General features: G+C 36.5%; 1 protein-coding gene across 4 annotated transcripts in view; it reads left to right on the top strand.

Moving 5' to 3' along the window:
• The window catches only part of didum (dilute class unconventional myosin), a 35,423-nt gene extending 22,298 nt beyond the window's left edge, over positions 1–13,125 (top strand). For all 4 annotated transcript variants that reach the window (XM_089846696.1, XM_089846704.1, XM_089846719.1 and 1 more), the window contains 14 exons: positions 792–911; positions 1,978–2,154; positions 2,227–2,332; positions 4,085–4,209; positions 4,280–4,462; positions 4,530–4,607; positions 4,714–4,807; positions 5,960–6,264; positions 7,985–8,074; positions 8,829–8,979; positions 9,038–9,249; positions 9,418–9,503; positions 9,582–9,753; positions 11,750–13,125. In XM_089846696.1, coding sequence (XP_089702822.1) covers positions 792–911; positions 1,978–2,154; positions 2,227–2,332; positions 4,085–4,209; positions 4,280–4,462; positions 4,530–4,607; positions 4,714–4,807; positions 5,960–6,264; positions 7,985–8,074; positions 8,829–8,979; positions 9,038–9,249; positions 9,418–9,503; positions 9,582–9,753; positions 11,750–12,025 — 2,175 coding nt within the window. In that variant the 3' untranslated portion in view covers positions 12,026–13,125. The remainder of the gene's footprint in view (positions 1–791; positions 912–1,977; positions 2,155–2,226; positions 2,333–4,084; positions 4,210–4,279; positions 4,463–4,529; positions 4,608–4,713; positions 4,808–5,959; positions 6,265–7,984; positions 8,075–8,828; positions 8,980–9,037; positions 9,250–9,417; positions 9,504–9,581; positions 9,754–11,749) is intronic.
• The last annotated feature ends 1,449 nt before the right edge of the window (positions 13,126–14,574 follow it).

Genomic DNA, 14,574 nt, shown 5'->3' with positions numbered 1-14,574 from the left:
GGAAAGTCGGGGAAATTGGAAATGGGCCTAAAAAGGTCAGGGGAAAGTCGGGGAAATTGGAAATGGGCCTAAAAAGGTCAGGGGAAAGTCGGGGAAATTGGAAATGGGCCTAAAAAGGTCAGGGGAAAGTCGGGGAAATTGGAAATGGGCCTAAAAGGTCAGGGGAAAGTCAGGGAAATTGGAAATGGGCCTAAAAGGTCGAAGGGAAAGTCTGGGAAATTGGAAATGGGTCTAAAAGGTCAGGGGAAAGTCAGGGAAATTGGAAATGGGCCTAAAAGGTCGAAGGGGAAAGTCTGGGAAATTGGAAATGGGTCTAAAAGGTCAGGGGAAAGTCAGGGAAATTGGAAATGGGCCTAAAAGGTCAGGGGAAAGTCTGGGAAATTGGAAATGGGCCTAAAAGGTCACGGAAATTGAAAATGTACTTGAAAGGTCAGGGAATAATATATTAGAGGGAAAGTCTGGATAACAGTGTCAGGGTAACCAGAAAATGTGTTGTCTGAGATTTGACCAGAGCCCCAAATTTATGATTTACTTAGTTAAGTTAAATTTAAACGAAATAGTTGACTTATTTTTATAACAATAACAACTCGTGCAAAAATGATTCGAGTGATTTTAGATTGGTTTTCATATATGTTCGCCATGTACGTTATTGCAAATGGTCAGGGAAATTTGTGGAATTTAGTCAGGGAATTTCATTCCAAACATTTTGTACGAAGCCCTGTAGAAACTAAGGAAAATAGTTTTCTGCAAAAGTACAAGTTTATAATGCCAGGGATTAAATGTTTTTGAAGGATATTGGCTACGGCTCTGTTCGAATGAAGGAAAAAGATGGCGTGCATTTAAAACTTGACGATATCACGTGGGACAAATCGGCCAGCAAGGAAGGAAGTCCTGGAGAGTTTTACGATCAGGTTTGATTTTAATATCTTTAATAGCCTATGATTGAAACTAGAAACTTTCTGCGGTGTTTTAACAGGGTAGACACCAGGCATTTTCCTTAAACACTTAGTAATATAGACATCAACCGCTTCTTATAACCGTAATGTTAAAAAGGGGGCACTTAATAGACGACTTTCGGTTTTTTGACGATTCATTTGAACATGAGCCAGCCTCTAATAAATGCATAGTATATCAAAAGTCTCTGGTCAAAACCCTCCTTAGTTCGGGGTTCTTATGTAACCTGGAAGACTTGGAGATAATGGAAAAAATTGGGGTATAGGTCATGGGTTTAAAGGTCAGGTTCAAGTCAAAGATTGTTATAACTTTTTGAAAAAGTCAATCATTTCTTGGGATCTAAGACCATTAAGCACGGATGTACTGGAATGGTAAGCTAAACCCCCATTCTTCAAATGGCATCGCCTATCGTCGCCCCTAGCGGGAGAGTCCAGTAACTCTTCGACTCGTAAATCATGTTATGGCTTTGGTTTTGAGTCGAAAAGTTTTCAACATTGGTCGAGGCGTGGCGCTAGAGACGCGCTGCCCTAAAAGAACCAGTCCATCTGTGTTTGATGCTCTTAGTTGTGACTCAATGCGAAATTATGGACTGAAAGTTATCAAGTAGGCTCTGGTAAACACGTACCACCTGGGAAAGTCGTGGCTTTTAAAGGGTCTGTAAAGAAGGCATCGGCGGGTGGGTAAAAATTATTTGAAATACGTCCCAGGCACGTGACTGAGAAAAGGCGTGGTTAAAAGAAGCTTAAAGTTGGTTTTATTTCGAAAACTACCACTTAAAGGGAATTGGCGCTGCAATCTCTCGAAAAACAAGGACTAGGTGTCCAATTCTACAGTTTCTACTCCATTTGGAGTCTTTGTAACTTGGCGTCACGTGGTGCTTGTGACGTATTTTAAAAAATTTAACCCACACGCCGATGCTTTCTTTGCGGTCTTAAAATTTCATACTTAACTCTATTTTAAAAGTGAACTTTTGTAAAATGGTATTTACTTCATTTTGAGTTAATATTCAAGTACTGTACTTAGGCTATGTTAGAGAAAGTTCTTTCATCTGGGGATGGTGAGCAAGTAGCGAGACTAAATGCAAAGTTGAAGGAACTGATGACTGAAAATGAAAGACTTCTGTATAAAATCAAGACTATGCAGAATGGACAGGAATTTGATACGCCTAAGGAGGAAAAGTTGGCGCAAGACTCCATTAGGGTATATTAATTGATATTGATTGCAGTGACTGTTTTCAAGAAAGTATTTTGTTTAATTGGTTTTTAATTTTAGTTGCACGAGCTAACGATGGAGAATGCCAAGATCAAGGAAGACTTGAAGAGAATGCGAAGCGTCGCGTTAAGTTCGGATCCATCAAATAATACGAAAGAAGTTATGGGTATGTCTCTCTTTTTACTTTTGCGCTCTTTAGAGCTAGCGAAAGTATTGTTCCGACCCTTGCTGGCAGGCTGGGCGCCTTTTCTATCCCCCATTTCCCCCTTTTTTCGCGTACACGGTCGGATATTTGCAAAGAACCACTCTTAGGTGGCTCTGCAACATCAATATAAATTTTTATTTAAGAAAATATTTTGCGCTTTGGATCCCCACTTTTCTCCTCAGATTATTGACTAAGCAAGCTGAGCCACGGAGGGATGTTGACAAGCTACAGTTATTTGGTAAAGCGTATCTCGTGAAGAGATAATCGTCGCCTGGGAACGGCCGCGATTCACTTATTTAATTGAACTGAAAACCAAATTCTTACTAGATTTGTTTTATTCATAAACGGAATGCTATTTTATAAACAGTGGAAAAAACCGAAAATTATAAATTTGCCGGGGTCATCTTATAATGAATATAGTAATACTAATACTAATTCTAGTCACTAGAGGCAGCGCAAAAGTGTAATCTGGCCGGTGCCATCTTGTTTTAGTTATGGAATCAGTATTTACAAAATCGGGTTAACGTTATTAAGAACGACGAATCATAGCTCGCATACTTCATTGAGGAGATTCGTCTGCTTATATTTTGACTCCACCCCATAAACTTAGTTTATAGCGACTTGTAGTGGTAAAAAAGCAAAGCGGGCAACAATGCGATGTACCTCCCGATTTAGTGGAATTAAGTTTTAAAGTTAAGAATTAATGTTTCTAGCTTTGTGTTAAAATATTATTTACTTAACCACCTTTTAAGCCCAAAATATAAGAGATATGGCCGATAGATGGCGAGCGTGAGTTTTTAGATTATAAGGCACTCCCATGGAAATATTCAAAGTAGGAGAGGACGGGTAGGGAATTTGCTATAGTCTGCTACCACGAACTTTCTTGTGACGTCACACCCTCCAATCTCTTACCTCTGTTTGGCGACCATATTGGAAGTCGTCAGCTCAGGCCATACAATTTAGACTACCAATGTTGACGTCACGTTCTCGTAGCTCCTCCCTTCTCAGCAGTACTCTATATTCAACCAGAGATAATAAAGGGAAGGAGTGGAAGCTCCTCCGCTCCACAAGCCTACAATACATGTTGCCCCTAAATATAACTAGAGGTACGAGAGAGTTTCTGGCTTGCCCGATTTTGATTGGTCTACCGTCGCGCCACCTACGATAGACTTATCAACGTATTTCACGTTATAAACGGAAACTCCTCAGTACTGCGCACTGAAGCAGGGTTCATACAAACCTGGAAAAATCAGGGAAAAAAATAGTTGACAAAAACCTCAGGGAAATTTCGAATTTTTAGTAAAATTCAGGGAAACCAGGGAAATTTGCGTCAATCAGGGGCCGAATAATTAAGCAGAATGTTCATGAACATCTCCTCCATAAGGTTAACATTACACTAAACTTTGGGGGCTCATAACTCTGGTTCTATTAGAGATATGGGGATGTCCTTTTAGTATGTTATAGTCCTATTTGTCCCACCCCCCTCTTTCGTTAACATTTGCTCCATAAGATACTCCAAATACGGGAAAAACCTGGTAAATTCGGGGAAGTATATGGGGAAAAAACCTGAAAATCTCAGGGAAATTTGCTGTTTTCCAAAAGTTGTATGAACCCTGGAACTTATATGAGTAGTTGTAATAGATCTTATTGATTTGTGGTCACTTCAATTCTGTTTAATGTAATTGGTTGAACCATGTCTTTGGTCCATTTCAGAACAATTCCACGCTATGCAAGATGAACTAGAAAGACGTAGAGATGAATGCATTCAAATGCGGTCGGTATTGGCGAATCAGCGACTAGATATAAAGAACGTTGTTGAAGAAGCTTACGCGAACAAAGTAAGTTTTTATTAATATGTTATAGTCTTGTCTCATTTTAAAGCGATATATATATCATTGCAATCTGAAGGGAGACTTAAATGAAGATGGCGAACTTCTGATGGCTTTCGAATCCCAAAAACGCCTAATACGTCATCTTGAGAGTGAACTGGAAGCCGAAAAGTTAAGCAAAAATGGTTTAGCGAAGGATATGAGAGCGGAAATTTCTAGGCTGCAAGAAGATAATGAAAGGCAACAAAAACTGATAAGCCAAGTTAGTTTTGCATAATATTCTGTATTACGATTTTCGTTTTTCTTAAAAACGGTTTTATTGTTTTAAGAACTTGAAGAGGTCACCCCAAGCTCAAACTGAAGCCATTCTACAACAAGAAATAAATCGTTTAACTGATGAAAACAACGTAAGTTAATACTTAAGTTTATGCTCTGCACTGCTTTACTATTTTTGAGCTCCAATACTTGTGACAACTTCATACCGTGCTTGATTATTTCTTCTTAACGTAATAGGATTTACGTGAAAAGAACGATAGCCTCTCTGAGCAAGTGAAGAAGCTGAAGAAGCATCTTAAGATGTACGCCACCAAGCTAAAAGAATCTGGAGGTTAGTATTTTTCATTTATTATAATTTTAATCCTTACATGATAATTTAATTTAAGAGATGCATCGAACTGATTTGTTAATCTTGGGCTTGAGGGTATGGGTTATTTAGAATTTAATGCTGTATGTTATTGAAAGCTGGTATTTTTACCTTAAATTTGTCATCCATTTTTTCCCCTTTGCAAATTTGAAAGGAATTGTAGCTAAAAAACCTACATTGTTGCTATTGGGTTCTGACGGTAAGTCTTATTGCGACCCTTTCAAGCAGTTGTTTTTTTGTATCTATTTCGTGATTAAGGGTAAATGTTCAGTAGCTGGAGAATAAAACGTCTTTGAAGCATATCGCTAGTCCATTTGAATGCTTACTTCTATAGATAGGTTTCACACATGGAGGATTCATACCATTTACACCAGGAGACCGGGGTACCTGGAGGACAAAAGCAGATGTGTTTTTGTCCGCCAGATAGCCCGGCCTCCTGGTGTAAATGGTATGAATCCTCCATGTGTGAAAACTATCTATATGTGACCATTAAACACAAATGGACTGGAATGATAAGATAAAACCCCTTAGTGGTAGAGTCCCGGAACTTTTCGACTCATGGATCGTGTTATGGCTATAGAGTAATTTCGGTTGAGAGGGGGAGTGAACTGTGTATCCCCTACGTTAGGGGCAACTTTGTACTAGAGAATACTATTTGCCCCCGGAAGGGAAGGGGAGGGGGGATAACCTTAAGGTAAGAGATAGAGGGTTATGACGTTGCCGTATATGGGAAAGAAATTACTCTATAGAGAGCTTTCAGTTGGAGGAGGAGCTGAGTCTCATGACATAATTTACGCTGCCATATTGGTGGGTTTAAAGCAGGAATGAAGCTGAGACCACCCAAAATGGCTACCAGAACAACGGTAAGACTTGGGAGGGTGTGATGTACTACTATCCCATCTGAAAGCTCTCTATGGTTTGAGTCGAAAAAGTTTCAATATTGGTCGTGGCGTGGCGCTAGAGAGGCGCTGCCCTAAAAGAACCATGCTACGTATCTCCATTCCAGTCCATCTGTGTTTAATGGTCTTAGGTTAGGGAAAATCCGGAATTTTGAAATGAAGAATTGTGTCAACCCAGATTTAGGAATTTGTTTGAAAGAATATTAATTTTGTTTAGGTATTGAAGCCCCCGCACTTGACTTATCTGGTAAAGAACACGACGCGTCGAGAACGATAATGCCAGCAATCAAACATAAAGAGGCTCAGTATTTGGGAATGTTCGAATATCGAAAGGAAGATGAGCCTGTTATCATCAGGGGTTTGATTCACGATTTAAAGCCAAAAATTGCTGTCAACCTTTTACCTGGTCTGCCAGCGTATATCATATTCATGTGCATAAGACACACTGATCATATTAATGATGATGAGAAAGTTCGAAGTCTTTTGAATAGTGGAATGACTGCTGTCAAAAGATTAATAAGGGTAAGTTCACAATGTTCTTGTCATTTCTTTTTGGGATCTGGTGGTGACAGTTTGGGAAATAGCTATCACACTTCCTCTGCTTCAAATCCAGTTGGACCGGTTTTTAAATTCAAGAAGTTAGGGCCACTTTATTAATTGCAAGGAGGGCCACTTTATTAATTGCAAGGAGGGCCACTTTATTAATTGCAAGGAGGGCCACTTTATTAATTGCAAGGAGGGCCACTTTATTAATTGCAAGGAGGGCCACTTTATTAATTGCAAGGAGGGCCACTTTATTAATTGCAAGGAGGGCCACTTTATTAATTGCAAGGAGGGCCACTTTATTAATTGCAAGGAGGGCCACTTTATTAATTGCAAGGAGGGCCACTTTATTAATTGCAAGGAGGGCCACTTTATTAATTGCAAGGAGGGCCACTTTATTAATTGCAAGGAGGGCCACTTTATTAATTGCAAGGAGGGCCACTTTATTAATTGCAAGGAGGGCCACTTTATTAATTGCAAGGAGGGCCACTTTATTAATTGCAAGGAGGGCCACTTTATTAATTGCAAGGAGGGCCACTTTATTAATTGCAAGGAGGGCCACTTTATTAATTGCAAGGAGGGCCACTTTATTAATTGCAAGGAGGGCCACTTTATTAATTGCAAGGAGGGCCACAAGTCCAAGGACCAGTTATTATTTTGGACATTAGGGGCAGTGGTCCCAAGGAAGTTTAAAAATTATTATTATTATTACCCCAAATGTTGAGACTGGTGTTTGCCAATCAGTACATTTTCATTACTTTTTTGAGCCATTTATTTAAAAGATAGTGGTGTGTTCATAGAGCCGGTTCATACAAACCTGGAAAACGGGGAAAACCTGGAAAAATCAGGGAAATAAATAGTTGACAAAAACCTCAGGGGAAAACTCAGGGAAATTTCGAATTTTTAGTAAAATTCAGGGAAATCAGGGAACTTTTCGTCAAACAGGGGCTGAGTTATTAAGCAAATGTTCATAAACATACCCTCCATAGGATTAACATTATACAAAACTATGGTCGAGGCTCATAGCTCTGGTTATATTAGAGATGTTTGCCCCCCCCCCTCCTTCGTTAACATTTGCTCCATAGGATACTCCATATACGGGAAAAACCTGGAAAATTCAGGGAAGTATATGGGAATTTAAAAACCTGGAAATCTCAGGGAAATTTGTTTTTCAAAAGGTGTATGAACCCTGATAATAGACAGTGTACTAGATATTTGATTAGTTAATTTGGCTGAATGTTTTTCTACCCCCAATTTTGCACGCTGACCTCAGATTGGAAAAAAATTTGATAGTGTGTACCTACTAATTAAGAGTAACGTCCCTGCAAGAATAGTTTCAGCTCCTTATTTAAATTGCTTTTGGGCTTGGTGTTAGTTATCAGTCAGGATGGAAACTTTCACCAGTGTCTAACCTAGATACTTGTTCTATTGCGTTGGCCTTATGGTGAATTTACCAATATTAGTGGAGAAAATAAATATCTAATAGCAAACCTTAAATGAAAGAAACCTACTTAATGGAACATTGGAAACCCTATTTCAAACGTTTAATTAGAATTGTTCAACATAATGCTGTGTAAATTGATCGACAAATGACTTTGGCTAATTTCGTTTCTTTAACTAAAGGAGTCATTTTATAAATCTCATCCTTATCAATGAACAACACAAGTTTATGGCTTGAATATAAAATTTGTGTTTTCAGAAACGACATGATGACATAGAATACACAGTGCTTTGGCTAGCGAATATATGTCGCCTTCTTCACAACTTAAAACAATACAGCGGTGATGCTGTAAGTATTCAATATTTTTAATCCATTTAGACTAGGAAAAGAACAACCGGAGCCCTCCGGGATGAACTAGGCCCATGTATGTCAAATTTTATGTGGGGGAATATCCAGTTTGTTAGGAAAAATATTTTCACCATAGATGGCGCTTATTTTTCCGTTGTGACAGGGGTCTTCCTTAAATTATCGTTGATATTTTAGGGGTCAGTCATAAAATTTTTATGATAGAGAAAAGTTTCATCCTAAAATTAACGTAAATGTTTTTGGGGCTATTCACTTTTTATTGAATCTTTCGGTTAAATGGTATTGATGACAACAAAGTAAATTAATTTCAATTAAAATAATTCAGTAAGAGTAATAAAAACGTATACTTACAATCCGCGACCTTGGCCCAAATACTTAAGCATTCGACAGGGTCACGGGGTTGAACTTTGTTTATTTTTCGGTCGTATCAGCGCCCCCAAACGGGAAAACACGGCGAACTAAATTAGTTAAAAAAATATTCTCGCTTCGCCACACGCATGGGCCTAGTTCATCCCGGAGGCTCCGGAACAACAAAATCATTAAGGAAGCTTTAAGAACAAAAGTATATTTCTTTATTATTATCCAAGTTTTCAAAGTATCAAAAGTTTACGAATTAAGCCATGCAAACACTTATTTTTGATAAACAACGGTTCAATTTTTATATTGCGAACTCTAACCGGTCTTTTAGAAACAAAAGCTTATTATGATGTTAACGTAATATTAATTATAATTAAAGGCATTCCAAACCGAGAATACTCCTAAACAAAATGAACAGTGCCTGAGAAATTTTGACCTCTCAGAGTACAGACAAGTTCTGAGTGACGTTGCTGTTTGGATATACCAAGCTGTTATCAAGATAATGGAAGAAAATGTTCAACCACTCATAGGTATTCTTTTCATTCCTTTTCCGAAACCTTTCATGTTTTCATTCCGTATGTTCTATAGTTCCTGCGGTACTGGAACATGAAGCTATACCCGGTATATCGGGAAACAAACCTCAAATGAGAGGAAGATCATCAAGCGTGGCCAGGGAGTCCGATTCGCCTGTAGATCCGCAGAAAGCGATGGATGCCTTGTTGCGTGAACTTGATGGCTTTTATCAAATCCTTAATTTGCACGGTGTTGACCCAGAATTGGTGACACAAGTCTTTAAGCAGGTAAAGTTGCCTATTCCAATCAAATATCGAATATTGCAACAAAAATCTACTCCCGAGGTTGGAAGTCGAGCCTCGGTTGTCAGTTCCTCAACGCGACCCACTTTAGCCACCAAAAGTTGAATTCTACTGAAATAATACAAAAATTTCAACATGCTCTGTTTCTTATAGCTCTTCTACTTCATTTGCGCCGGAGCACTAAACAACTTACTGTTGAGGAAGGACATGTGTCATTGGTCGAAGGGAATGCAAATTAGGTACTATAATTTTTGTTTTTAGGTATAATTAAAGTATTGCGGAAATATTGTACCTACAAAACTACTTTGTACTTGAAGATACAACTTAAGCCACTTAGAGCAGTGGTGCAGGGATCAGAAAATTCACCAAACGGAAGTAACCAAAACCCTGGACCCCATAATTCAAGCTTCGCAGCTTCTCCAGGCTAGAAAAAGTGACGAGGATGTTCAGAGCGTCTGTGCTATGTGTGATAAATTAACAACCTCCCAAGTAAGTTTAATTGAAATTTCAATTGAGATTAAGATAGTGGAAGGCTCAAGAGATAACATAATTCAAGCTAAAACTGGTAGAGATTGAATTATGATCACATAATTCATGCTAAAACTGGTAGAGATTGAATTATGATCACATAATTCATGCTAAAACTGGTAGAGATTGAATTATGATCACGTAATTCATGCTAAAACTGGTAGAGATTGAATTATGATCACGTAATTCATGCTAAAACTGGTAGAGATTGAATTATGATCACGTAATTCATGCTAAAACTGGTAGAGATCGATTTATGATCACGTATTTCATGCTAAAACTGGTAGAGATCGATTTATGATCACATATTTCATGCTAAAACTGGTAGAGATCGATTTATGATCACATATTTCATGCTAAAACTGGTAGAGATTCAATTATGATCACGTAATTCATGCTAAAACTGGTAGAGATTGAATTATGATCACGTAATTCATGCTAAAACTGGTAGAGATTGAATTATGATCACGTAATTCATGCTAAAACTGGTAGAGATTGAATTATGATCACGTAATTCATGCTAAAACTGGTAGAGATTGAATTATGATCACGTAATTCATGCTAAAACTGGTAGAGATTGAATTATGATCACGTAATTCATGCTAAAACTGGTAGAGATTGAATTATGATCACGTAATTCATGCTAAAACTGGTAGAGATTGAATTATGATCACGTAATTCATGCTAAAACTGGTAGAGATTGAATTATGATCACGTAATTCATGCTAAAACTGGTAGAGATCGATTTATGATCACATATTTCATGCTAAAACTGGTAGAGATCGATTTATGATCACGTATTTCATGCTAAAACTGGTAGAGATTGAATTATGATCACGTAATTCATGCTAAAACTGGTAGAGATTGAATTATGATCACGTAATTCATGCTAAAACTGGTAGAGATTGAATTATGATCACGTAATTCATGCTAAAACTGGTAGAGATTGAATTATGATCACGTAATTCATGCTAAAACTGGTAGAGATTGAATTATGATCACGTAATTCATGCTAAAACTGGTAGAGATTGAATTATGATCACGTAATTCATGCTAAAACTGGTAGAGATCGATTTATGATCACATATTTCATGCTAAAACTGGTAGAGATCGATTTATGATCACGTATTTCATGCTAAAACTGGTAGAGATTCAATTATGATCACGTAATTCATGCTAAAACTGGTAGAGATTCAATTGCGATCACGTAATTCATGCTAAAACTGGTAGAGATTCAATTGCGATCACGTAATTCATGCTAAAACTGGTAGAGATTGAATTATGATCACGTAATTCATGCTAAAACTGGTAGAGATTGAATTATGATCACGTAATTCATGCTAAAACTGGTAGAGATTGAATTATGATCACGTAATTCATGCTAAAACTGGTAGAGATTGAATTATGATCACGTAATTCATGCTAAAACTGGTAGAGATTGAATTATGATCACGTAATTCATGCTAAAACTGGTAGAGATTGAATTATGATCACGTAATTCATGCTAAAACTGGTAGAGATTCAATTATGATCACGTAATTCATGCTAAAACTGGTAGAGATTCAATTATGATCACGTAATTCATGCTAAAACTGGTAGAGATTGAATTATGATCACATAATTCATGCTAAAACTGGTAGAGATTGAATTATGATCACATAATTCATGCTTAAACTGGTAGAGATTGAATTATGATCACATAATTCATGCTTAAACTGGTAGAGATTCAATTATGATCACATAATTCATGCTTAAACTGGTAGAGATTGAATTATGATCACGTAATTCAATTTATGACATGTAAACAAACAGCAAGCTTAGTTTGAACCTACCTTCGTAAATAAAGCCTAGATTATTTTATTATTATTATTAAAATATAGCATAATTATAGCAATATGTTGTAAACGTCTTCCATCAGCAGATAGATATTACAATGTACAACTTTTGTTTCTCATAGATTATTAAAATTTTGAACCTGTATACCCCTGCGGATGAATTTGAAGAGAGAGTACCAGTATCATTTACTCGTCTAGTTCAAGCTTGTCTTCAAGAAAGAGACGAGAAAATGTTGGAGACGAATCCTTTGTTTGCCAGTCGTGGATCTTCCACGTTGTTAATGGATACCAAACTGGCCTTCCCAATACGTTTCCCTTTTAACCCTTCCTCTGTATGTTTGGAAGATATTAATCTTCCCGAAGTTTTAAACTTATCACAAGTTTTGAAGAAAGTTTAACGTAAAACCCACGGAGCTTTCATAAAATTGAGGAGATTGGAGATTATATATTAATATTATATCTGGCATGCACTTAATTTTTCAAAAAGTTAATTTTAGAGAAATGGGTGCCTTACTCGCTCGATACTGGACTTTGGTGTTCATGAAAAAAAGTACTTAATTCAGTTAATTGTTAACTTATTTTTTATATTATTTAAAGGTAAGTTCCGAGCTTAGTTTTTCATTTTTTTTTATTCCAAAGAGTGTATATTATTAATATTTCAAATTGGAGTGGTATGTTTATCTACAATGTGTTAAAAGGTAGGAGAATATTTTAAATTGGAGTCGTATCTACCTAAAATGTTAAAAGTGTTAGTTTGGGAAATGACAAAAGAAGGCTATGAAACATGGTTCAGGTGGTACTAGTCGTACAAAAGAATTTTACAGCCCTTTTGTAATTGTCCCTAAACCTAATGTGTAGCATCCATTGAGATTTATAGATATACGCATTGTCCCAATGTGAAATATTAAAATTTATTTATATTCTCTTTCAAATAATAAAAGAAAAACAATTGCATCAGGAATTACCCTATAACTTAATTTTATATTTAAATTAGTGCAATAATAGTATAAGGTGTTGGGTTCTGAAATAATTCCTCGTATACATTCCATTTTTTGGTAAAAAAAAAAATAAATATAGTTAAATTTAATTTATAAAAAAAAACAAAAGATATAACCAATATATCTTTCGTTTTTTTTTGTTTTTTTTTTTTCTTTTTTTTGAACTTGTGGACCAGTGTCGACTACCGGAATTGTATCTAGGAACATGTTATAGTTCATGCATTTTGTGTGATAGTTTTAATATATGTGAATTAACAAAATGGAAGGGGATATGCCGTAATGTTATAAATATTGTTCCATTAAAGGTAGGCCTATTCACAATGTGTGAGTGATAAATAATTTTTAGTTAATTAAAATGAAGAAAAATTAATAAATAATAACCAGATTCTATTAAGAAACGTTTAGAAAAAAAGATTGATATAACTATTTTTACTTAATTTTATTTTCTGTTAAAGTATTTAATAACTTCTTATTTATATTATTAAAAACTTAAAATTTTATTTTATTTTTTTTTTATTAAATAGCGCGTATTTTTCTAGTAGGCATCATTCGAAATGAGCTTTGGTGAGTTCATTGTCTCTTTTAAAGTAAGTAGTTTTAACTGCTATGTTTCAATCTATTTATAATGATGGCGTTCTGAAGGCTTAATGTTAAGCTGCCAGGAATGAAGTTCCCAAATATGCAATCCCCACTCCCTTCCATAACTTTCGCTACTTTTTATAACCTTTTACGTAAACATTACGTGACTTACATGTTATTATCATTTGTGATAAGTCATAATATCACTCGTTATAAACCCGCGTGGCACCTGATCACTCATTATTCACTAGACATACGTGACACATTATCACCCGTTATTGACCCGAGAGGGAGCCGACATGAGTTACAAATAATCACCCGTTATTGGCCCGAATGACACCCGACATACGTGACAAATAATCCCTCGTTATTGACCCGAAAGACACCCGACATGAGTGACAAATAATCCCTCGTTATTAACCCGGAAGACACCCGACATGAGTGACAAATAATCCCTCGTTATTAACCCGAAAGACACCCGACGTACGTGACAAATTATCACCCGTTATTGACCCGAAAGACACCCGACATGAGTTACAAATAATCCCTCGTTATTAACCCGAAAGACACCCGACGTACGTGACAAATTATCACTTGTAACAAACCTGGGATACACCTGATAAAAGTGACAAATTATGGCTTGCGATAGATCTGAGATACACCTTAAATAGTTGATATTATATCATTAGTTCATCTGAAATACACCTAATGGTTCTCGCCCATACATTCATTTATCAGCTAATAAACGTACCATTTGTATTCAAAATTAATCTTTATTATAATACGAATTGAAGTGACCGGGGATACACCAGAGATTAATGATAATTTGTTACTCGCTAGTGACCGGAGATACACCAGACATAAATGATAATTTGTCACTAGTTAGTGATCGGAGATACACCAGACATAAATGATATTTCACTCCTTGTTGATCTGAGATACATCTGTCATAAGAGATAATTTACCATTCGCTATTGATCTGAGTTACAACAAAGGTTACACCTGACATAAATGTTAAAACATTAATTCGTGTATGCATGTGACATATATCAGTTACTGAATTTCGGGTGAATATCGAATCTGCAATATTCACGATGGTTTATATATGTTGGTGTTGGTGATTCTTCGATGAATCACGGGAGTCGACCATACATTAATTCTCAAGTTGAAGTGTTACTGACGAACGGGTGAAAATTCAGTGTGTAATGTTCACTAAGGTATATCCACGGGCCACTAAACTAAGTACCACTTAATTTAGTAGCCCGTGGTGTATCTAACCTCAGTGGCATAAATTGTAATTTATCACTTGCTATTGATCTGAGATGCACTTCACATAAATGATAATGTACCACTCTCTGTTGATATGAGAT

The sequence above is a fragment of the Phalangium opilio genome, unplaced genomic scaffold, assembly GCF_054372755.1.
Source record: "Phalangium opilio isolate 3A_F unplaced genomic scaffold, DU_Popi_V2 ptg000009l_1, whole genome shotgun sequence".
Taxonomy (NCBI): Eukaryota; Metazoa; Arthropoda; class Arachnida; order Opiliones; family Phalangiidae; genus Phalangium; species Phalangium opilio.
This window is presented reverse-complemented; position numbering and strand designations above follow the sequence as displayed.